This window comes from Sus scrofa, chromosome 15 (assembly GCF_054392235.1).
Source record: "Sus scrofa isolate SSC_HxYL_T2T_F1_AM1 chromosome 15, Sscrofa_HxYL_maternal_Yorkshire_Landrace_v2.0, whole genome shotgun sequence".
Lineage (NCBI taxonomy): Eukaryota > Metazoa > Chordata > Mammalia > Artiodactyla > Suidae > Sus > Sus scrofa.
Genome location: NC_139397.1, coordinates 52,188,371 through 52,213,287, shown reverse-complemented (window position 1 = coordinate 52,213,287; position 24,917 = coordinate 52,188,371). Strand labels below are relative to the sequence as shown.

General features: G+C 47.5%; 1 protein-coding gene and 1 pseudogene across 1 annotated transcript; both read right to left on the bottom strand.

The window, feature by feature from the left end:
• Window positions 1-201: 201 nt before the first annotated feature.
• LOC102162366 (protein FAM90A12-like) lies at window positions 202-3,124 on the bottom strand. Its single transcript, XM_021081020.2, has 4 exons — window positions 3,005-3,124; window positions 2,360-2,559; window positions 1,837-1,939; window positions 202-1,245 (listed from the first exon to the last, which is right to left on the bottom strand). The coding sequence occupies exons 1-4, from the start codon at window positions 3,122-3,124 to the stop codon at window positions 202-204; spliced, it is 1,467 nt and encodes a 488-aa protein (XP_020936679.2).
• Window positions 3,125-15,597: 12,473 nt separating this feature from the next.
• Window positions 15,598-17,534, bottom strand: LOC110258494 (uncharacterized; annotated as a pseudogene).
• Between the last annotated feature and the right edge of the window lie 7,383 nt (window positions 17,535-24,917).

The window sequence follows — 24,917 nt, the reverse complement described above, 5'->3', positions numbered from 1 at the left end:
TTTGGGAAGCACCAATTGGAATATGCCCATAATTCCATCCTGAGAAAGCACAGCGTTTGCAGGTGCATGTCCCCGGGTCTGGTCTGGGTTTGCACCCACCAGAAGTGAAGAACCACTGACTTATAGGGACAGGCCGCTCCCTGTGACTTCCTCTCCTCAGGGAATCATCACCTCCAGGGCACCTGGGGCTGGAGGACAGTCTTAGTGGCCATGGGTATGTCCCTCCCAGTCACTCTCTTCGGAGGAAGAGGACACCTGAAGGTCCTCGTGGAGAACACTCCAGGAGCCTGGGGTGCGGGGACACTCAGGCTCGCTGCAGTCAGGGGGGCTCAGAGCCAGAGGGGCTGGCTTCTCAGCAGGCGGGGGAGGCATCTGGCCATGGGTGTCTCCCTCCGAGTCACTCTCTTCGGAGGAAGAGGACACCTGAAGGTCCTCGTGGAGAACACTCCAGGAGCCTGGGGTGCGGGGACACTCAGGCTCGCTGCAGTCAGGGGGGCTCAGAGCCAGAGGGGCTGGCTTCTCAGCAGGCGGGGGAGGCATCTGGCCATGGGTATGTCCCTCCGAGTCACTCTCTTCGGAGGAAGAGGACACCTGAAGGTCCTCGTGGAGAACACTCCAGGAGCCTGGGGTGCGGGGACACTCAGGCTCGCTGCAGTCAGGGGGGCTCAGAGCCAGAGGGGCTGGCTTCTCAGCAGGCGGGGGCAGGGGAGGCCCCATGTACCTGCAGTTCCACCAGCCTTTGCCTACTCTCCTGAAGAGCATCCTGAGAGGCTGGCCTGGAACAAGGCTAGTGGGCTGAGGTTGGGCTGGGGTGCAGGCTTGGATGGTGTTGGAGACAGATCTGCCTAGTGGAGGCTGTGGGGCAGGGCTTGGCAGCTGGGCAGGTGTCTTCCTGGTCACGTGGGGCTTCACTGTGGTTCCACATCCAGTGGTAGTGCGATTAAGCTGGAGATGCTGGAAGGCCCCCAGGTTTGATGTCAGCAAGTTCTTCCAGGGGGTTCTTGCAGGGCTGAGTCTAGGTTTCTTTTGGGGGTGCAGACAAGGCTGGATGGAGCTCTGGGCAGATCTCTTGCCTGGAGCCTGGATGCTGCTGCGGGGGTGCTGCAGCAGACTTTTCCTGCCGAGAGCCACCAAAGGCTGGGTGGAGTTCGGGTCATCTTTCCTGACAGGTGGCCTACTTGGCTGCTCCAGTTCCAGGAGGGATTTCCTCTTGGGTGGCTGGATGAGCATTGGCCTGTGAGGATGCTGTAGCAGAAGACAAAACAGAACAACTGAAATTAGAATTGCCTCACCGTCCAATAAAAACGCAAAGTACCTGACACACAAGTCACAGGATTCAATTTCTACATGGTGAGGTATGCAACCTCAGGGGTGAGCATGAAAACGAGCATGACAGCATCACCTGGATACATTTACACATCAACTAGGAAAACAGAAAGATTCCAACAGTGCCTCTTGTTTAAAAAAAAGAGGAACCAAGGCTTTTTGTCCCCTCTTCGAGGGACTGTACACAGCTTGGTGTTTTGCAGGCACTGATGGCAAATAGAGTTTTGAGGGACAGTTTTGCAGGATGTGTCACAGTTATAGCCATGTGGTCTAACGTGAGGGAGGCTACTTACAGGACGCTACTGGCATCATCACCTCCACTTCCCCACAGCACACACTGCCAGACCTGCAAGTCAGAATGCAAATCAAAGAAACCCAGGAAAATGCCATCTGAAAACTACTCTGAGGGATCACATTGGTGGGGAAAGACTGGTACAACTTCCCTCCCACAGGAGGAGAGGGAGGCCAACCAGGGTTGCCCAGGGGAGAGAGCGGGACCCAGGGACTCACCCTCACATAGTCGCAGGATTCCGTCACTTCCTTCCAGCACCACTGCTGCCCCTGTGGTCTCCCAGGAAGTCTCTGGAGTAACTTCAGCTGATGCCCCGCTTGCCTGCAGAACAAAGCACGTTAAGCGGCAGGATCCCAAGATCTCCTTGTCACATTTGGGACAGACAACCCCGTGGCCTCTCCTAGTTTGGGGCTGTTGTACCAACCCCTCTTCCCTCATCTCACATCCTTCCCCCACCTCCAGGGACACCTCCAGGTTTTCCCAGGACACTCCTCCTCTTTGTCTCTCTGGCTCGGGTGCCTCTCATGTACAAAGCTGCATATATATGTTCTCCACCTCCCTGGAGTGACCTCGAGGCGTATTAGGAACTCCTGAGTGTGGCCCCCTGAGGATGTAGCCCCTGCCTGTCTCCTCAGTGTTCCCACCCTTCCTAGACCTGGCTGAACTCACGGTGTAGAAAAGGAGGGAAGAGTCTGCAGCGCGTTCATCCCAAAGCCTGGTGCCACCTCCCCCATGGCTCACCGTGGCCTCTGCTCCTTGTCTCTCTCAGCCAGGTTACAGGTCCTCAGGGTCTGCAGGACTTGAAGCTTCCGTGGTTCCAGATTCTCCTTCCCGAGTCTGCAACCCAAGGGTTGGGGGGCCAGGGCCCCTTGCCAGCGCTTCATGGGGCACCGGACACTACTTGCTTTGTGTCCAAAGGCTCCGCAGTCCCTGCACTTCACCTGTGGGTGGAGGAGAAAAAGGTCAGGGAGTCAGCAGAAATCATGGGCACGTGTCCAGAGACAGTGCAAGGACAGACGGAGAGAGGCGAATATGGATTCTGGAGAAAGGACAGAAGCACATGGTTCATTAGGTGCCAGGATCTTCCTGATACTCTGGGGCTTCCCACTGCCTTTGTTAGGGAGCATCTCAAGAGGAAGGGCTGGAGGTCTCAGCGGGAACAGAAAGACCCAGATGGGAAGGTTTGGATAAGACCAGGCAGGACATAACACTAAGGAAGGGTCAGCTGGTTCTGGCCCAGGTTGCCTGAGGAGCAGATCCCAAGGCAACTGCCTTTGGGTGGGAATGGACAAGTGAGTGATGGAGCCGCCGGGACATTCCAGGTCCAAACCCTGACTCTGGAGCCCAAGCCACCCCTGATTCCCCATGGTCTCGACCCGCACGTACCCTAGGGTCTTCATCCTGTGGTGCAGGAGCCCTCTGACCCCCTGGTCCTGGGGGTCGCTTCGTTGCTTTCTGGGCTTGACAGGATCTCCAGGTCCTAGACTGTGTGCAACGACTGGCCATCGTCCACAGCTCCTTGGAGAGTCAATCTTAATTTGTGGATTGTCTCTGTATAAAGAGAGAAAACTTTGAAATTCAGGCAGAGACACAAGTCACCCAGGTCCGCCCTGTCCCAAATAATGGTCCGGGGGACCTCACGGCCAATAAACACATCCAGGTTTCTGACACTTTGACTCCTCCTGCCCAGACAGTTCCCCGTTGTCTCCTGATTACCCGCCCACAGGTTAGGACCCTGGCTTTGTTAGAAGTTCCAGGCAGAACTCTGAATTTAGATTTGCATCCTTGGAAGACTAATTTGAGAGACTATGTTTATGTGTCCCACAATGCAATCTAAGAGATAAAAGAAGACAAGTTTTCCCCACGTGGACACAAATAATTATGCTATGGGAAGGCTACCTGTACTATCATGGCACAGACGCTTGAAAATCAAAACCAAGTATCATAACCTCTTAAAGTTCTGACTCTCGTATTCAATATCAGAGAATGAAATTTTCAAATAAAAATTCACTGAAAATAATTATTTTATTCTCTATGCGATTAGAAGATTCACTGCTGAGGATCTGGACTGTTTTCTGAAAAGTATTGTGTTTTTGCCTAGTTACTAATAATGTGAAAGCCACCTTTGAACCAAGGATGAGCAAGTAATTTCCTAGGCATTCAATGCCCAAAGACGGTCCCAACAAGTTTTCATAACTGCTCCTCCAGTGCCAACTTCAGTGTGCCAGGATGCTAAACTCCTTAGCGTTTGAATCCTCACGTAATAACAGCATTCAGAAAGATGTATTTGTCAGCCTCTGTTCTCAGAATTCCTACTGAAATTAAATTATCTAGATCATTCTCTGACACAACACCTGAAACTCAACTTAAAAGGAGTTAAAGATTTGCATAAAACCTGAAACAGTAAAACGCCTAGAAGAAAACAAAGGCAATTTGCTCTTTAACAAAGTGTCCAATCAACAGAAACATGGGTGATGAAAAATAGTACATATAGTCAATAGAAATCTATCCAGCCACCAATAAGTTGAAATGTTGTTACTTTCACCAACAAAGGAACCTTACTGTTATGAGGCTGATGAAGTAACTCAGATGCAAAAGGCTTCACTTCTATTTAGAATGCTCAGACCAAATAAAAAGGAAATAAACCACGCGCTCCATGAACAAACCAAATGACCAAAAAAACCCCCACAGGCCCACAGAAGAGAACAGAGGATACTTGAAAGGAAGCTTGTGGACAAAGGCACATGGTAAATGAGCTCTAATATGTGGAGACAGAGAATAAGGAATATTTTGGTGGTGAGCATGAATAATGTTTACAAAATTTGAAATCTAGTATTATACAAATTAAACATCGAATATGAATAGTCAATGTTATTTAATTTTACAAATAATATGATAAGCAAAACCTAACCTATTGACAAGCCAAGTCGTTATGTATCATTACTAAAATTTTCTTCCCTGGAGAGATATGCTGCATGCCAAATGTAAAGCAAACGATGACAAAATTAAGCATAGTTTCTCCTATCTTTCACTATATTCCAAAAGATCGGGGGGGTGTGTGTGTGTGAAATACCTCAAGTGGAGGAAATAAAGCATTCTTGGTGTTTGAGGTAGTTTCAAGGGGAAATGGCCCTTAGCTCTCCAGGTGTCGTCTAACCCAAAGTCACATGGCCTTTAGCTTTTCCTAATCGGTCAAGGAGAGTGGCCACTTTTGAACCTAAAACATCATCAAGGCACCTATAAAAAGACCAAAATCTGGACTTGACTCATCTGTGGAACACAAAACAAACAAACAAACAAGCAAGCAAGCAAACAAAGGACTGAAAAAGGTGAGAGGAAATTGAAGGGCAGACTAACACACATCTCTTCAGAAAACAGACCAGTAAATGTGTGATGGGAAACACCAGGGGGCCTAACTGGTGAAAGGGTCTCAGGTTGGTAAGAGAAAACAACCAGAGATTGTGGTGCCGAGCACTTTTATGTTCAAGTGGCTTGCGATGTATTTTTTGACACAGAAAATCTTCTATTGAATGATAAAGGAAAGAAAACATTCCAGGTACCAATTTAGATAATCCATGTCCATATGTTGGGCAAAATGATGACCTACTTGTGTACAGGTGGAATCCAAAGGATTATCTGAATAAAAAATTAAATAAAAAATGGAAACCAGTTGTGTACCTCCTGTCTATCAGGGAATGCTCCACAAAGTGGCTGCTGGACGCATTTGAATGCAACATATGAAACTGTGAATGTGGATGAGGAAAGGGCAACGGGGGAACTGCACGTACTTGTCTGAGCCTATTCTGCTACAAATTGACATGGCATTTCAGTGTTCTACACCATCAAGGAGACCAGTCACATTGAGTCTATTACATATGGAGTGCACCATGAGAAAAACTAGTATTGGTCGAAGATACTCATGTATACAACGCATAGAAACTCACAGAAAAGCAGAGAAGCGAAGAAAAACAAAAAAACAAAAACAAAAAAAAAGGGGAGAAGAGTAGAGGAGAGCAGAAGAAACACCCCGTCAGTGAAGAGACCAAAGGATCACTGGAGGAAAAAAAACCAAAAAAACCCCAACAAAACAGAGGGGGCCAAATGTGTCAAAAGTATCAACAGATTGGTAGGTGAGAAAGAAAATTAGTGGTACCAAGGGTACTGATGTATGAATGGATGGAAAAATATATTGATAAATGCAGAAATAAGCTCTTCTACTACAAAAAAAAAGAGATTCACAAAAGAAAAGAGTAAGTTTCCAAGGAAAGAATAAGAGCCAGCATATTTAACCACAAGACTTTGTATTGCTGAATTTCTCCAAGGGAATAGCCTAAGAACAAGAAAGGTGGTGACGCCCAGGGTCCCTTGCAGAAGAATCAGCTGAAAAGGTGGATGAGGAGAGGGTGCAGGGTGGAGGAGGTACCTGCCCTTTCTTGCCTGACCAAGTCCTGTGGCAAAGTCACACGACATTATTGGATCGACAGTTGTCATGGAATCATTTCACTTTGAGCGATGAAGTCTGGAATTTGTTTGAGAAAATGCTTGCATCTCCAGATACACTCATCTGTGCAAAACCAAACATATCCCACAATGGCACAGAAGTGCAAACCACAAGGAGGAAAGCAAAGGACAGAAGGGAAGACATCCTTTCACAAAGCCCCCAGTGCATAACTTGGAAAACTGCCTCTCCACAGGCTGGGAGGTGAGAAAAAGCCAAGAGGAAGGAGACCACGATAAGGAGCTGATTTGGGCCCGAAAAAGTTTTCTCCACTAATAAATATACACCACTGCCATAAAGAATGCTAAGATGAAAAAGAAGAAAATGCGATGATGAAAGACCAGAGTGAGCATCCCAAGGGTGAGATCCCAGGCCCCAAAGGGTCTCAGAAAGGTGGCTGCCCTCCTGGCTCCAACACTGAGTGTGCGGCCTGAAAGCGGGCCTCCCTCGCAAGGGACCATGGGGGAACCGCCTTCTCCCGCCTGATCCAGTCACGTGGCAAAGTCACATGACCTTGAGGGGAACTGCAACATTCCAGGGGGCCTCCCACACCGAGCCTACTAAGTCTGGAATCCACCTGGGGAAAACGCTTGCATCTCTTGCCTGCACTCCTCTGCGCAACACCCACCACGCTCCCCAAAGGCACAGAAGTGCAAACGTTGAGGGAGGAAAGCGAAGGACAGAAGGCAACACCCCCCTTCACAGAAGAGACCCGTGGATTCGTCCCCAAGCGGCAGGGGGGCTCCGATGGTAAAGCGCCTCCACAGCTTGGTGACTGAGGAAATGCAGAGGCCCTGGCGTCCAGGGTCTTTTGTCCATCCTGCTGTCCTTCAAACGGCTGCCTCGACACAGAGAACCTCTCGCCTCTTCTGCCGGGAAGGATACCGGAATGAAGAAAGTCAAGATGGCAAGGCAGAGGATCCAGGCCCACACGTTCAGCCACAGGACTGACTGTCTGCTGCTGGATTTCTCCGAGGGATTCGCCCGAGAACCCGATCGCATCAGACCCGAAACCCAGCCGTGTACCTCCTGTCCTCCAAGAGCTTCTCAAAAAGTGGCTGTTCCCCAGGCTCCCTTGGAGAAGATGCAGCTGAATTGGGGGATGAGGAAAGGGGGCGGGGTGGGGGTATGTTCCCCTTCTTGCCTGACCCTGGCCTGGTGCACACTGGCATGCCCGTTCTTGGATCGAGAGCTTTCAAGGACGCCTCTCCCGTTGAGTGAGGAAGTCTGGAGATCGCTTTGACAACAGGCTTCCCTCTCTGGGCGACACGCGTGTGTGCAACACCAAACCTGCCCCACAATGGCACAGAAGTGCAAACCCCAAGGAGGAGAGCAAAGGACAGCAGAGAAGGCGTCCTCTCACAAAGCGCCCAGTGCACCCGTCAGGAACGAGCAGGGGGTCCCAGCGGCTTAACAGCCTCTCCACAGGCTGGGGAGTGAGAGAAAGCCAAGAGGCTGGTGCCAAGCATAAGCAGGGGATTTGGGCCCCCAAGGGTCTTCGTCATCCCCAAACAATCCACCACGGCCAGGAGGAATGGTTGACCAAAGCCCACGGGGCGAGAACCCAGGCCCCAAACCCTTGAGCCTCGGGACGAACCGTGTGTCCGCTGGTGGGGTTCTCCGAGGGATTAGCCGAGCAACGAAGTCCCGTCAGGCCTGCAATGCAGCCGGGTAGCCCCTGTCTGTCGGGAGAGTCTCAGAAAGGTGGCTGCTCTCCAGGCTCCAGGACTGAATGTGCGGCCTGAAAGCGGGCCTCCCTCGCAAGGGACCATGGGGGAACCGCCTTCTCCCGCCTGATCCAGTCACGTGGCAAAGTCACATGACCTTGAGGGGAACTGCAACATTCCAGGGGGCCTCCCACACCGAGCCTACTAAGTCTGGAATCCACCTGGGGAAAACGCTTGCATCTCTTGCCTGCACTCCTCTGCGCAACACCCACCACGCTCCCCAAAGGCACAGAAGTGCAAACGTTGAGGGAGGAAAGCGAAGGACAGAAGGCAACACCCCCCTTCACAGAAGAGACCCGTGGATTCGTCCCCAAGAGGCAGGGGGGCTCCGATGGTAAAGCGCCTCCACAGCTTGGTGACTGAGGAAATGCAGAGGCCCTGGCGTCCAGGGTCTTTTGTCCATCCTGCTGTCCTTCAAACGGCTGCCTCGACACAGAGAACCTCTCGCCTCTTCTGCCGGGAAGGATACCGGAATGAAGAAAGTCAAGATGGCAAGGCAGAGGATCCAGGCCCACACGTTCAGCCACAGGACTGACTGTCTGCTGCTGGATTTCTCCGAGGGATTCGCCCGAGAACCCGATCGCATCAGACCCGAAACCCAGCCGTGTACCTCCTGTCCTCCAAGAGCTTCTCAAAAAGTGGCTGTTCCCCAGGCTCCCTTGGAGAAGATGCAGCTGAATTGGGGGATGAGGAAAGGGGGCGGGGTGGGGGTATGTTCCCCTTCTTGCCTGACCCTGGCCTGGTGCACACTGGCATGCCCGTTCTTGGATCGAGAGCTTTCAAGGACGCCTCTCCCGTTGAGTGAGGAAGTCTGGAGATCGCTTTGACAACAGGCTTCCCTCTCTGGGCGACACGCGTGTGTGCAACACCAAACCTGCCCCACAATGGCACAGAAGTGCAAACCCCAAGGAGGAGAGCAAAGGACAGCAGAGAAGGCGTCCTCTCACAAAGCGCCCAGTGCACCCGTCAGGAACGAGCAGGGGGTCCCAGCGGCTTAACAGCCTCTCCACAGGCTGGGGAGTGAGAGAAAGCCAAGAGGCTGGTGCCAAGCATAAGCAGGGGATTTGGGCCCCCAAGGGTCTTCGTCATCCCCAAACAATCCACCACGGCCAGGAGGAATGGTTGACCAAAGCCCACGGGGCGAGAACCCAGGCCCCAAACCCTTGAGCCTCGGGACGAACCGTGTGTCCGCTGGTGGGGTTCTCCGAGGGATTAGCCGAGCAACGAAGTCCCGTCAGGCCTGCAATGCAGCCGGGTAGCCCCTGTCTGTCGGGAGAGTCTCAGAAAGGTGGCTGCTCTCCAGGCTCCAGGACTGAATGTGCGGCCTGAAAGCGGGCCTCCCTCGCAAGGGACCATGGGGGAACCGCCTTCTCCCGCCTGATCCAGTCACGTGGCAAAGTCACATGACCTTGAGGGGAACTGCAACATTCCAGGGGGCCTCCCACACCGAGCCTACTAAGTCTGGAATCCACCTGGGGAAAACGCTTGCATCTCTTGCCTGCACTCCTCTGCGCAACACCCACCACGCTCCCCAAAGGCACAGAAGTGCAAACGTTGAGGGAGGAAAGCGAAGGACAGAAGGCAACACCCCCCTTCACAGAAGAGACCCGTGGATTCGTCCCCAAGCGGCAGGGGGGCTCCGATGGTAAAGCGCCTCCACAGCTTGGTGACTGAGGAAATGCAGAGGCCCTGGCGTCCAGGGTCTTTTGTCCATCCTGCTGTCCTTCAAACGGCTGCCTCGACACAGAGAACCTCTCGCCTCTTCTGCCGGGAAGGATACCGGAATGAAGAAAGTCAAGATGGCAAGGCAGAGGATCCAGGCCCACACGTTCAGCCACAGGACTGACTGTCTGCTGCTGGATTTCTCCGAGGGATTCGCCCGAGAACCCGATCGCATCAGACCCGAAACCCAGCCGTGTACCTCCTGTCCTCCAAGAGCTTCTCAAAAAGTGGCTGTTCCCCAGGCTCCCTTGGAGAAGATGCAGCTGAATTGGGGGATGAGGAAAGGGGGCGGGGTGGGGGTATGTTCCCCTTCTTGCCTGACCCTGGCCTGGTGCACATTGGCATGCCCTTTCTTGGATCGAGAGCTTTCAAGGACGCCTCTCCCGTTGAGTGAGGAAGTCTGGAGATCGCTTTGACAACAGGCTTCCCTCTCTGGGCGACACGCGTGTGTGCAACACCAAACCTGCCCCACAATGGCACAGAAGTGCAAACCCCAAGGAGGAAAGCAAAGGACAGCAGAGAAGGCGTCCTCTCACAAAGCGCCCAGTGCACCCGTCAGGAACGAGCAGGGGGTCCCAGCGGCTTAATAGCCTCTCCACAGGCTGGGGAGTGAGAGAAAGCCAAGAGGCTGGTGCCAAGCATAAGCAGGGGATTTGGGCCCCCAAGGGTCTTCGTCATCCCCAAACAATCCACCACGGCCAGGAGGAATGGTTGACCAAAGCCCACGGGGCGAGAACCCAGGCCCCAAACCCTTGAGCCTCGGGACGAACCGTGTGTCCGCTGGTGGGGTTCTCCGAGGGATTAGCCGAGCAACGAAGTCCCGTCAGGCCTGCAATGCAGCCGGGTAGCCCCTGTCTGTCAGGAGAGTCTCAGAAAGGTGGCTGCTCTCCAGGCTCCAGGACTGAATGTGCGGCCTGAAAGCGGGCCTTCCTCGCAAGGGACCGTGGGGGAACCGCCTTCTCCCGCCTGATCCAATCACGTGGCAAAGTCACATGACCTTGAGGGGAACTGCAACATTCCAGGAGGCCTCCCACATGGAGCCTACTAAGTCTGGAATCCACCTGGGGAAAACGCTTGCATCTCTTGCCTGCACTCTTCTGCGCAACACCCACCTCGCTCCCTAAAGGCACAGAAGTGCAAACGTTGAGGGAGGAAAGCGAAGGACAGAAGGCAACACCCCCCTTCACAGAAGAGACCCGTGGATTCGTCCCCAAGCGGCAGGGGGGCTCCGATGGTAAAGCGCCTCCACAGCTTGGTGACTGAGGAAATGCAGAGGCCCTGGCGTCCAGGGTCTTTTGTCCATCCTGCTGTCCTTCAAACGGCTGCCTCGACACAGAGAACCTCTCGCCTCTTCTGCCGGGAAGGATACCGGAATGAAGAAAGTCAAGATGGCAAGGCAGAGGATCCAGGCCCACACGTTCAGCCACAGGACTGACTGTCTGCTGCTGGATTTCTCCGAGGGATTCGCCCGAGAACCCGATCGCATCAGACCCGAAACCCAGCCGTGTACCTCCTGTCCTCCAAGAGCTTCTCAAAAAGTGGCTGTTCCCCAGGCTCCCTTGGAGAAGATGCAGCTGAATTGGGGGATGAGGAAAGGGGGCGGGGTGGGGGTATGTTCCCCTTCTTGCCTGACCCTGGCCTGGTGCACATTGGCATGCCCTTTCTTGGATCGAGAGCTTTCAAGGACGCCTCTCCCGTTGAGTGAGGAAGTCTGGAGATCGCTTTGACAACAGGCTTCCCTCTCTGGGCGACACGCGTGTGTGCAACACCAAACCTGCCCCACAATGGCACAGAAGTGCAAACCCCAAGGAGGAAAGCAAAGGACAGCAGAGAAGGCGTCCTCTCACAAAGCGCCCAGTGCACCCGTCAGGAACGAGCAGGGGGTCCCAGCGGCTTAACAGCCTCTCCACAGGCTGGGGAGTGAGAGAAAGCCAAGAGGCTGGTGCCAAGCATAAGCAGGGGATTTGGGCCCCCAAGGGTCTTCGTCATCCCCAAACAATCCACCACGGCCAGGAGGAATGGTTGACCAAAGCCCACGGGGCGAGAACCCAGGCCCCAAACCCTTGAGCCTCGGGACGAACCGTGTGTCCGCTGGTGGGGTTCTCCGAGGGATTAGCCGAGCAACGAAGTCCCGTCAGGCCTGCAATGCAGCCGGGTAGCCCCTGTCTGTCAGGAGAGTCTCAGAAAGGTGGCTGCTCTCCAGGCTCCAGGACTGAATGTGCGGCCTGAAAGCGGGCCTCCCTCGCCAGAGACCGTGGGGGAACCGCCTTCTCCCACCTGATCCAGTCACGTGGCAAAGTCACATGACCTTGAGGGGAACTGCAACATTCCAGGAGGCCTCCCACATGGAGCCTACTAAGTCTGGAATCCACCTGGGGAAAACGCTTGCATCTCTTGCCTGCACTCCTCTGCGCAACACCCACCACGCTCCCCAAAGGCACAGAAGTGCAAACGTTGAGGAAGGAAAGCGAAGGACAGAAGGCAACACCCCCCTTCACAGAAGAGACCCATGGATTCATCCCCAAGCTGTAGGGGGGCTTTGATTGTAAATCACCTCTACAGCTTTTTGAGTGAGTTAATGCTTTTGCCCTGGTCCCCATTTTATTATGTACTTATTGCTGTCCTTTAAATAGCTGCTTAGATTCACAATATCCCTCGACTCCTCTTCCAGAAAGGATTCTGCCATCAACAAATCTAGGTTCCAAATGAGAGTATCCTACCCACATGTTCAGCCATGGGACCTACTCTCTGCTGTTGATTGCTGTGAGGTATTACCCCAAGTTCCCTTTCAAATTGTATGTGTTATCCAGCCCCTCCTACTGTCTTCCCAGTGATTCTCAGAAATTTAGCTGCTCTCCAGTGTTCTTTTCAGAAGATTCATCTGATTTTTTGGCTGAGGAGAGGTGCAGGCTGTCGTGTGTCCCGGGAGGCCCATCCTGTCCTCTTGCCTGCCCTGTCCTTCATAATTATATGTCCTTTATTGGGTTGACACCTTTCAAAAATACTTATCATATTGATCCTATTATATCTACTATTCACCTTTAGGAAATGTTTGTATCTCTGACTTCTTGCCTCTGTGCAACACTTTACATATTATTCAAGGACTCTTAGTTGATAACATTGATTTTTTAAAGGGAAGGATTGAAAATAATATCATTCTTTACTGTACAGACGCATGGTTTCTTCTGGAATCATCACTGGGTCCCAAATTGTAAAGCATGTCCGATTTTGTAATTTTGCAACATGCAAAATCCTGGGTCCTGTGTTATTATGTTCTTAACAATGTCCTCTAAATCTGTACTTTGACCCCCCAAAATTATCTTCTCTTATACCAGCAATGGTACACAAATGAATATTTTTCATTTTTCACGTTATTCAATCATCACCAAAACTTTTAGATTCAAGGCTTACTGTCCACTGGCGGATTTCTCTGTTGGAAGAATAGAATAAGAAATTACAGTTACCAAAAAAAAAGCATTGATAAAATAAGGAGGAAATTGAAGAATAGAGAACATCTCTTCTGATAACAGACCAGCAAATGATAAATGAGTTACATCAGGGAAACTCACTGCTGAAAATTCACAGGTTGCCAAATAAAGTATGTGAAATTTTGGTCTTGAGCACCTTCATGTTCAAATGGCTTGAGATCTATGTTTTGAAACAGAAAAGTTTTGTATTATAAGGAATGATAATGATATTAAAACTTTCAATGTATTAAATTAGAGAATCCTTGTACAAATTTTTAGCAAAATGTTGACCAGTGTGTATATAGGTGGATTCCAAAGAAGGATCATCTGAATAACAAATTTAAATCAAACCTAGATTGCAGCAGTGTACTTCGTGTGTATCAAGAAATCTTAAGCAAAATGGTTGCTGGTCACTCTGCAATGCAACATATGAAGCTGCAAAATTGGTTGAGGATAGGGCAACGGGAGAATTGCCCCTTCCTCTACAACTTTGCCTGCTCCAATGTCACATGATCTTTAGGTATACTAAAACAAAAACTGACTGACCACATTGGTCTTTATCAATCCTGAAGACACCATTAAAAAACACTAATATCTTTGGACTTTATTCCAGTCCCCAAAACAATACATTCCAAATAATTGCATAGAAGTGAACAAAATTATGGAGGATAGTAACGGACAAAAGAAGAAACATCTCTTCACAGAAGAGACAGTGTAGAACAGTCTGGAAACTGCAGGGTATGCCAATTGAAACAGTGCCTCAACAGGGTGTTAAGAGTTGAGGAGCAGCATTCCTTGTGCTGATTTATATAAGTTACACTGGCCTTGAAAACTGTTGCTGTACAGGGAAAAGACTTTACTGTTATGTGGAGCCAAAAGACAACATTTTTTTCCTACTGGTGAATCTCTCAGAGGGATTAGCAGAATAATGAATTGAACCCAAGTACCTATGGTCAACTAGTGTGTGACAAAGGAGGACAGAACATACAGTGTAAGGAAGAAAGATAGCCTCTTTAATAAATGGTGCTGGGAAAACAGCAAAGCTACATGTAAAAGAATGAAAGTAGAACATTTTTTAACACCATATAAAAAAATAAACTCAAAATGAACTAAAGACCTAAATATAAGGCCAGACACTATAAAACTCCTAGAGGAAAACATAGCCAGAATGGCCTTTGACATAAATCACAACAACATATTTTTTGGTCAGTCTCCTAGAAAAATTACAATGAAGACACAAATAAACCAATGTGAACTATTTTGATACTTTGATACTCCTGCAGAAACTTGCCTTACCAGGGTCATGATGTTCTGGGAAGACTGGCAAGTGCAGTGAAGATCACAGTTGTGTCCCCACCAGGGCCAGAAGGGGACAGATGGTGTTGGAGGGATGTTGGAATGAGTGGAGTTGAATTGTGGGGAGAGAGCTGTTGAGAAAGAGAGACTCTGAGATTGGGGCTGATTTTCTTCCCACTTGCTGGGACGCTTGTCCTGAATCCCTGTGTGTAGAGGGATAGAAAGAAAACTAGACACAACCATTTAGCTCCTTTAGCCACGGGCTTTATCGTTTGAATATCTGAAGCTATTATTCTATTTGCAAATCTTAATGACATAAAAAACCCCATATTTCATAGAGCTCAAACTCTTCACTTTCCATGTTATCCCACATTTTCATGAAGAGGTATTTCCCCAAATCACAATATGCCTGATGGTGTGTAAATCATTCTTTAGAGGCTCCCCTCCCTGACCCACTCCCTTTTTGTGGTATGAAATCTAGCTGTCACTCTACTTTGATTTTGAGGATTGCTACATCCTCAATGTGAGGATTTAATGTTAAGTGATCCCTTCAGACTTCCTCACTTCATGGCACTGAGGGTGTTTTCTACAGTCCAAATCCATGCAAGGGCCAGAGGCTTGGCTCTTTGAAAGGAGAACTTCTCAGGCTTTAGATTGAAGTACTTTTCCAAGATGAATTATTTCTAAGTATGCTTTAATGTTCCTCAGCATACTTTGGTATTTCTGATACATCATGTTCTTTCCTGTTTCAGTGTTTCCCTTTTCATTGAGTGCCTTGTGAATGTCTAGCCTGGTGCTGGGCTGAATGTTTGTTACCAGTGACTACAGGCATAATGCTTCTCCACGTGGAGTTGGCTCCCATTTAACAATAGTTATCAATGAAGAATGAGGGGTTATCCTCTGCCCAAGTTGTCTAGGTCTTTTGAGTTGAGAGCTGTTGCTGAAAACATGCATATTATATTTACAGACTGAGTATTCATTGTTTTCTGGGGTCAGGTGGTGACTGAAGGCTTTGCCACAGGGACAACACACACATGATCCACTATCTTGTACTAAAGCCTATCTGGATTGAGGAGAATGATGCCTGAAGCAGCTTCCATTTTGATTACAGAGGATGCTGCCTTAATGGGTGTGTATTGTGATGTGTTTAAATAATAAAGTTATGACTGACTTTTCCTGCACTCACCTGACATTTGTGCCACGTTGCCCCAGGTCAGACTGTCTCCTGAGGGCCCCCTGATCTTCTCTTCAGTGCTGTGTCCCCTCATGTCATCCGAGGGGAGAACTGTGACTGAAGCGTCTCCCACAGAACTGACACTCGTAGGGCTGCTCTCCAGTGTGGGTTCTGTCATGTCACTCAGATTAGCAAACTGACTAAAGGCCCTCCTACACTGCTGGCATTCATAAGGTTTCTGTCCAGGGTGGGTCCTTTTGTGCCAAGTCAGTTCAGAGCTTTAATTGAAGGCCTTCCCTTACACAAGACATACACGTGGTTTCTCTCCAGTGTGGATTCTCTTGTGGTGGCTAAGGCCAGAGCTTTGACTAAAGGCTTTCCCACACTGATGACATTCATAGCACTTCTCTACAGGATGGATTTTCTCATGTTTTCGAAGGTAAGAGACTTGATTGAAAGTTTTCTCACAGAGCTGGCATGCGTATGGCTTCTCTCCTGTGTGAGTTTTCTCATGTTGTCTCAAGTAGGAACTGTGACTGAAGACTTTCCCACACAGGTGACATTTGCATGGCTTCTCTCCAGTGTGGATCCAATTGTGGTTTCTAAAGTCAGACCTTTGCAAAAAGCCACTTCCTCACAGATGGCATTTATATGGTTACTCTCCATTGTGAGCTCTCTTGTGTCTTCTGAGGCTAAGGCCATTACTGAAGGCTTTCCCACATAGAGGACATTCACATAATTTACCTCTAGTGTGAATGTGATCATGTCCACTATGCAATGACCTTTCACTAGATGATTTCCCAAGTGCTTTTCTGACATTATGTTTTCTTCTTAGGTGAGCTGATAAATGTTGAGGTGGAGGTCTGTGAGTAAATTCATCACTCAAATCATCACATTCAACAGGATCAGATTGTGCATGGGATACCTGCTTTGGGCAAGAAGATATGAGGCTGTTACAGGTTGGCCTACATCCATGCACCCATTAATTTCCCTACATTAAAAACCCTAGAGAATCAGTCAGTATTAGTCTCGTTTTCAAATATTTCTAGTAGTAGTCTCATACTCATGTTGTGTTGCTACCCTGCTGGCACATTTTCTCATTTATAGAATTCTAACCCCAGAGTTGTCCAGTTAATTTGAAGACATCACTATGTTTTAAAGACTAGGAGAAGAGCATGTTTGTGAAATTGGCTGTTTTTCCTTAAGTTAACAGTTTTGAGTTCATACTAATTTCTTAACTGATTTCAGGATTTCCAAAATTTGCCCATAAAGAATACCTTAATTCCACGAATGCAATCATGCTCAGTTCCCAGCTTATCTCTTTCCAAGGTCTTTAATTTGGGTGACTATTGTTCACACTCACAAAACTTACTATTGGTGTGGTAGAGGATAGGTGCTTCTTGTTGAGTAGTTGCATGGACATTATTTCTTGTTGGCTAAGGGAACTTTCACTGCCTAAAAAAATAGGAAAACCTTTAGATTTAGGAATGACATTAGGGGAATTATAATGTAGGCAAATACCAAGATCTTTGGGAGTAAGTTTCAAAAATTGGCACTTAGATGGGGAAATTGTGTCAAATAAAGAAACCCTAGAAACACTAGAAAAATAATGAGCTAATAGGAGAAAAAACAGGATTAAAATATACAAATGTAATGTGAAGGAAAATAACTTAAAAGGGAGGGTCAGGACAAGAGTCACTATGTGAAAGTTGAACTCTATACACACATTCATTACACAGGTATCCTTCTTCCTGTAGAAAATAAAGTGACATGAGGACATATGAATTGTGACTGATGTATGCACAGAATGACAGCAACGTGAAGAATTTTGCCCCAATGTCCTCACTTCCATTTTAGAATATATCACTCAGTTCACAAGAGCTTCAGTTGGTATTTCCAAACATAGTCCCCCACGGACCCCAGCCTCTTTGCATTGAAGCACAGGGCCCTGCTGCTCACCTGGACTCCGGCCTTGAAGACCTCCTGTTGCTTCTCTCCACAGCTCTTTTCCTGGCTCCAGCTGGGATATCATATCTACTTTGCTGATTCAATACCCTGTTTAATGAAAAAGAGTGTGTATTTTTAATCTGTGCTAGTTACCCTTTGCTACCCTCAAGTCCAGGGTAAGGTTGTGAGGAAAATAAAGAGACAGGTCAGTGCAGGCAATATCTTCAACAGACAAAATAGTGGGGGTCCTTCCACAGAGCAGGAGGACATCCAGAGCAGGAGCCAAGAGTGCTCACCTGTAGAGGCTGATGCCTATGTGCAAGTTCAAAGAGAGAATATAGTCCCCAGTCTTTTCCAAAAGGGAAATATTAAAAGACCCTACATTGGCAGAATATTATTTATAAAATAGTATCAGATTATGATGAGCCCCCACAAGAATGATCACAAGTATGTCATTTACACAACTCTGGTCTCAGTCTTCATGCAGTGACTAGAACAGAGGGATTATTTGAAAAATATTTGACACATTTATTTATGCATTAAAATATCCTTTGAATCCCCAATTCTGTTCTGAGTGTTGAGACTGAGTAGCAACAAATACATGAAATGTAACAAAAATTACATTTCAGTGTGACAATGAAAAGTGCCATGTAAAAAAAAAAATCTTCCTTTTAGGTAGTTATGATGATTGTCAAAGAATCAGGAAGTAGTTGGAACAGGACACAAGGAAGCTGCTCTAAATACTTGTTCATGGAGTGAATGAATGGACTGGACAAGTTCATCCCTGTAGACAGACTCACCTACAGAGGCCAGATGGTTAATATTTTCCAGCATCACATCTCTGTACAGCTTCTTTGGGGCTGTGTCCAGCAGGCTCTACTCTTCCTTGGTGAAGTCTATAGCTACATCTTCCAACGTCACTGATTCCTATAACATCATGAATATGGTGTATAAGAGATTGTTTGTGTTTGTGGTTCACCTCTATTCTCTTCCATTGCTGAGCTGGTATCTGTCCTTCAGTTATATTCACAGTCATCTACATACTCTCTGACTTCATAAATCACTTATTTTACAGAATTAGCACATGCAGTGTATTATGACGCATGATGGAAGTTTTTCAACAACCTCATAATTAGGATTCCAGACAGGTGATAATAAAATATTCACTTGAAAATTCATAACTCAATCTCTTCCCTATTAATTTCAAGTAACTATAGATCCATGACAAGATGAGCAATAACCATGATGTACTACTATGAAGCATGACTACTGGTTTCAATTATTTCCCTAGAGGAAACCTTTGATTCTCCAAATATAAGCTAACTTAATAGCCTGTTATGAGTGTTGAAACATTTAATGTGTGATTGGGGGAAAGAATGGGTGATAGTCAATAAGGTCAAAGTTCAGAGAGTTTGCAAAGAAGAATGTGCTTAATACTGAGCTTTGTAGGTTTATTAGCCTGTGGGTATCCAGAATTATTCAATGTCCTCCTTGATTCCAATGCTAGGGAACCCTGCCTCCTGCCTCCTGCCTCCTGCCTCCTGCCTCCTGCCCCCTGCAGGAGAACACTGAGGGCCACCCTGCCCAATTCTCTTGCCTAAGGCACTAACAATGGTTCTCTCCCTCTGGATCCTCCCTCCCTTCCAGCTCTCCCTCCACCCTGATTTTTAGTTCTGTCCCCCATGGACTTGGAAGGCAATCAGCTAAGAATCTCTTTGAGGATGGAGTTAATTCAAGGAACCATGGTACCCACCTGCCAGACTAGACTTTCCATCCCCATCACCTGAAAGCAGCAGGGGGACAAGAGTCCTGTTACCGTAATAGATGGTTTCATTTTGAGGTCAAGGATACTCAGAAATAATGCAATGTCTGAGTGTCTGAGGTTTAGGAGGAAATTGGTTTTATTTTAAATTTAATTTTATTTTACTTCCCTTTACTATACATTTTATTTTATTTTGCTTTTCAGGACTGCACCTGTAGCATATGAAAGTTCCCAGTCTAGAGGTCAAATCAGAGCTGCAGCTGCCAGCCTACACCACAGCCACAGCAACACCAGATTCAAGCTGTGTCTTCAGCCTACACCACAGCTCTTGGCGATGCAGGATCCTTAACCTACTGAGCAAGGCCAGGGATCAAACCAGCATGCTCATGGATACTAGTTGGGTTCGTAACCCTCTAAGCAACAACAGGAACTCCTGGATATTGGCTTTATTTGCCAGTTTACAACTGACAAGCAGACGTTCCAAAAACTTTAGTATATGGCAAAGTTATACATCTAGAATAAGCAACAGCTATCAGTTTTGCTCAGTCTGTTTCCTCTGCTCAAATTCCTTTGGCACAACCAAGATCACCTAGGTTTTACCTGTAGTACAACCTCTAATGTTAAGCATCAGAAGAAGCTCCGTGTTATTACAACCTCTTTCCCCTCTTGCATTTTCCCCATATGTCTCCTTATTCCCAGATCTCTATTACATGGAAACCTTCGGGTATTGATGGATCTTCCATCAATCTCTCTTCATTTTTATCACTCAGTGTGGGGAAAACCTCTCCATATATCCACAATCTTTCCCTTCATTATGTCCCATCTCTCTTGAAACAGAAATCTCCCTAAAGATATTTGCTAAGTTGCTGTTCTCCTGCCCTCCCTTCAACCTGGAAGTGCAGTTACCAGCTTCAACCAGAAATAGAGAAGCCCTGGGTTAATCCATAATTTGCTAACTGTGGATATGTATCAAATATCCAGGACAATTCATGATGTATTAATTCTTTGGAAGAAATAAAATAAATATCTCAAGAGATTTATGTTATCTTGAGGTAATTATTTTAACATAAAAACCTGGGGAGTTCCTGTTGTGGTGCAGCAGAAACGAATCCGACTAGGAACCATGATGTTGAGGGGTCCATCCCTGGCCTCGCTCAGTGGATTAAGGATCCAGCATTGCCATGAGTTCTGGTGTAGGTCGCAGATGTGGTTTGGATCTGGCACTGCTGTAGCTGTGATGTAGGCTGGCAACTGTAGCTCCGATTAAACCCCTAGCCTGGGAACTTCCATATGCCGCGGTTGTGGCCCCAAAAAACACACACAAAACAAACAAACAAACAAAAAAACCCACATAAAACCTATCCCTAGACATATAAGAAATAAAATGAAGGAAATCATTTGATGAAATCTGTGAAAGGAAATTAATTAATTAAAGGAAGCAGAAAATGAAGTATTTCCATACAAATTAAATAAAAGCATCAGATGTAGGTCAATGTGCCAGTAAACGTTCCAAGATGAAGGACAACCTTTACATCTGCTTGGTACAAAACAGTAACTGCCATGCATGTCCGCTGACAGAATATGTGACGTGGTGAGCACTACCAAGGATATGAAATTTTGCTATTTAGTTGCCTTGATTTCAATGTAGTGGCCATGTGAGGCTTGTAGTTACTGTATTGGACAGCACAAGTCTAGGATCTTAGGTGAGGCAGATAAAGTAAAGAGATTCAAAACAGTAATGTTGGAGTTAGAAAAAAAAGGGGCATGAACCATCAAAAGCAGGAAACCAGAGTGGCAAAATAAATGTTGACACAATGTAATTTAGAGAGCATAAGAAGCTGCTTTGATAGGACAAGTAGCTGAAGACAATAGGACTTATCAAAATTTAATTGAATGAAGCCAGATCACATCTCACAGTTGGGAGAACTCACCAAAATCCGAAATTGGAGGAGCTGTTGAAACCAAATGGGTTCTGAGCAAGTTCCCCAGCCGGCAGTTAATTCCTCTTCCTCCAGTGTCCCAGACTGTCCAGTGTCTCCTTCTCTGGACCAGTGCAGCTCTTTGTCTGTTTGATTCCCTTTATACCTGCAGGACAATTTATAACCCAGTCTGGGCTAGTCTCCAGGGATACACCCTATCTAGAAGGTTACTGACCCTAATATGGTTTCAGTCTGGGAAATACACCCTGTTCAATTTGATTGGATTTCCTCGATTAATGCAAAGTTGTAACCTCATGCAAATCTGGAGATCAAAATGTAAGGACATTTTGGAAAAAAAGAATCCATTCATTCTTTTCTTACTCATAAGTACTTTTGAGTGTGTTCTGTACACTGGGAAACATTCTGTGTCTTCCAAATAAGCAGGGCCTCAGGCAAGGGGATTCTGTGGAAATGGAGCTGGAATTCCCTGGGAGAAATATAGAATTGAAAATAAAATGCAGGGAGTTCCGGAGTTCCCGTTGTGGCGCAGTGGTTAACGAATCCGACTAGGAACCATGAGGTTGCGGGTTCGGTCCCTGCCCTTGCTCAGTGGGTTAACGATCCGGCGTTGCCGTGAGCTGTGGTGTAGGTTGCAGACGCGGCTCGGATCCCGCGTTGCTGTGGCTCTGGCGTAGGCTGACAGCTACAGCTCCGATTCAACCCCTAGCCTGGGAACCTCCATGTGCCGTGGGAGCGGCCCAAGAAATAGCAACAATAATAACAACAACAACAACAACAACAACAAAAAAAAAAAGACAAAAGACAAAAAAAAATGCAGGGAGTTCCCATTTTGGCTTAGTATGTTAAAAACCAGGCTAGTACTCATGAGGATGCAGTTCGATCCCTGGCTTTGATCAGTGGGTTATGGATGTGGTGTTGCCATGAGCTGTGCTGTAGGTTTCCCATCTGCTGTTGCTGTGGCTGTGGTGTGGGCCAGCAGCTGCAGCTCCAATTCCACCCCTAGCCTGGGAACTTTCCTATGCTACGGGTGCATCCCTAAAAAAGTAAAATATCATAAAATAAAATAATAAAATAAAACAATTTTTCTCCATTTTCCCAGCAATCCTTTCACATGTGTCACTATTTTGGTTCCCAGAGGGCAGACAAAAAGGGGTTCTGTGTGCTGGATATTTTTTCAGGATGATCTCGGAGTGAAAAGTCTTTGGAAATGATGAGGAGGGAGAAATACATGCAAATGGGAAGTCGAGCTGCGCCTCAGCCTTGAACAAGAGCCTGTCAACTCCACAGGTTGCGGCGGGGTCCTAACCTGGTCCTTTGTATCTGTGTGAATGGGGCCAGAGCATCCAGAGCAGTATCTTCCCTCCCACTGCCACTCCCTGCATGTCCCCCCCTTCTGGGGAGGCTGTCCCCTGAAGGCAGGTGGTTCTTTGGAGCTGATCATCTTTGCCGGTGCTGACATCAAGTCCTCCAGTGAGCCCATGACAGGTCCCACAGCCCTGTCACCATGCAGATGGAGGGTGATGAGGATGCTGACCTACAGCAACTCTGTCCCTAGCAGGGTCTAGAGGTCTGAGTCCTGTGGGCCTGCCAGCTGCAGCTGGCAGGAATGCAGCTTTGTGTGAGGGGGGACAAAACCTGAGCGAGGCTTCAGTGCTAGGTGTGGCCAGGATCTGCCTCCCCAGGTGGACCACACCCTGTCAGCCAGCTGCCCTCACCGCTGAGAGCTGATAGTGTCTGGTGGGGTTCCATGCTCAAGGTCTCCCTTTGCCCTTCAGCCTCTGCTCCCACGGCTGCGGAGGACCAAAGTTCCCATTGCTCTCCAAGGGATAGGATGGTGGCTTTATCTTCCTGCCAATAGGCTTTGCCCTTGTGGAACATACTCCTCTGTTGAACCCAGAACTGTGACAGCTACCCCCTGAGAAATAATGTCATTACCTCTTCCCCCATCAGGGACGTCTGTCCTCTCATCTCCATAACTGCGGGGTTATCACATGAATATATACATTTCCCTCGCCATGATCATCATCAGCATCATCCTTACTGTTGTTCATCTTCACTATTTCCACCACAACTTTCCTATATATATTATATTAGATGATGGTTGTTGATCTACAATGCTGAGGGGATTCTCTTGAGGGAAATGTTTCCTGAGCATCACATGATATTTTTGCTTGTGAGGAACATCCTGAAACATGTCAAGCCAGTCTCCAAAGTCAGCACCAACCCTTTATACTACAAGGCATGAAATAGACTAGTAACAGAGTTATAATGTACAACAATGGCTGTATAGCCAATATTTTATAATTACTTTACATGCAGTATTATTGATAAAAACACTGAATGACTGAGTTGTATACTTGAAATGAATATCATACCTTATATCAACTGTACATAAATGAAAAAATGAATAAAAAATAATAAATAAAACAATAACATAATAAATAACAAACAATAAACACAATAAAATAATAAATAAAACATAACAAACACAAAAAAGAATGAGCCAACTTTTCTTTTTTTAGGGCTGAACCAGCAGCATAGGGAAGTTCCCAGACTAAGGGGCAAATGGGAGCTACAGATCCTGGCCTACACCACATCCACACCAATGCAGGATGTGAGCTGCATCTATGAACTACACCAAAGCTCAGAGCAGTGGGATCCTTAACCCACTCACTGAGTGAGGCAGGGATCGAATCCCCATCCTTACAGAACCTAGTCAGATTCATTTCCACTGTACAGCAACAAGACTCCCTGAACCAACTTTAGGAGCTGATTGTGTTCCCATCCCCCACATTCATATGGGAATCCCTCACCTTTAATACATCAGGCTGGGCCTGTATACCAGATGAGAAGGGGCAGATAAAGTGGTGGTTAGGTTACAGTGACCCTCTGGGGTGGGTCCCTCATCCAATCAGACTGATGTCCCTAGAAGAAAATCAAGAGACTCCAGGGTGTGTGGAGGGGAAAGGCCGTGTGAGGACACAGAAAGTCCTTAGCAGTCCACACTCTGTGGACAGAGGGCTCGCAGAAAACAAACCCACCTACACCCTGACCTGGGGACTTCTGGCCTCCAGCACTGTGCTCCGTTAGAAGCAAAAGCATCGGATAGCAATTTTTTTAAAAGAGTTACAGTTCTAGGAGTTTTCCTGTGGCCTGTGGTGAAGGATCTGGTGTTGTCACTGCTGTGGCGCAGGTTCTATCCCTTGCCCAGGAACTACTGCGTGTGGGGCCTGGCCAAAAAAAAATCCAGTTCTATACACATTCTGGGTTGGAAGTAAAGGGATCTGCCTATGTAGCATGTGAACTCACTTTGCAAAATGCTCATCTAGTTCATGAAAAACTAAATGTCCCATACTCCTGGGATCACTTGAAATGACTCTGAAAGCCAGGGGATATTCATAAACTATTTAAATTTAAATCAAAAACTCTCGGAGTTCCCGTCGTGGCGCAGTGGTTAACGAATCCGACTAGGAACCATGAGGTTGCGGGTTCGGTCCCTGCCCTTGCTCAGTGGGTTAACGATCCGGCGTTGCCGTGAGCTGTGGTGTAGGTTGCAGACGCGGCTCGGATCCAGCGTTGCTGTGGCTCTGGCGTAGGCCGGTGGCTACAGCTCCGATTCAACCCCTAGCCTGGGAACCTCCATATGCCGCGGGAGCGGCCCAAGAAATAGCAACAACAACAACAACAACAACAAAACAACAACAAAAAAGACAAAAGACAAAAAAAAAAAAAAAAAAAAAACTCTCAAGAAAACCTGTCTGGAAAG

Excerpts from the sequence above, each read along its gene's own strand:
- LOC102162366 (XM_021081020.2), bottom strand. The coding sequence starts at position 3,124 with ATGGCCAGTCGTTGCACACAGTCTAGGACCTGGAGATCCTGTCAAGCC. Across the intron at positions 1,940-2,359 it reads GACAAGGAGCAGAGGCCACG|GCAAGCGGGGCATCAGCTGA; the intron begins GTGAGCCATGGG and ends TTTGTTCTGCAG. Across the intron at positions 1,246-1,836 it reads AATCCTGCGACTATGTGAGG|CATCCTCACAGGCCAATGCT; the intron begins GTGAGTCCCTGG and ends CTTCTGCTACAG.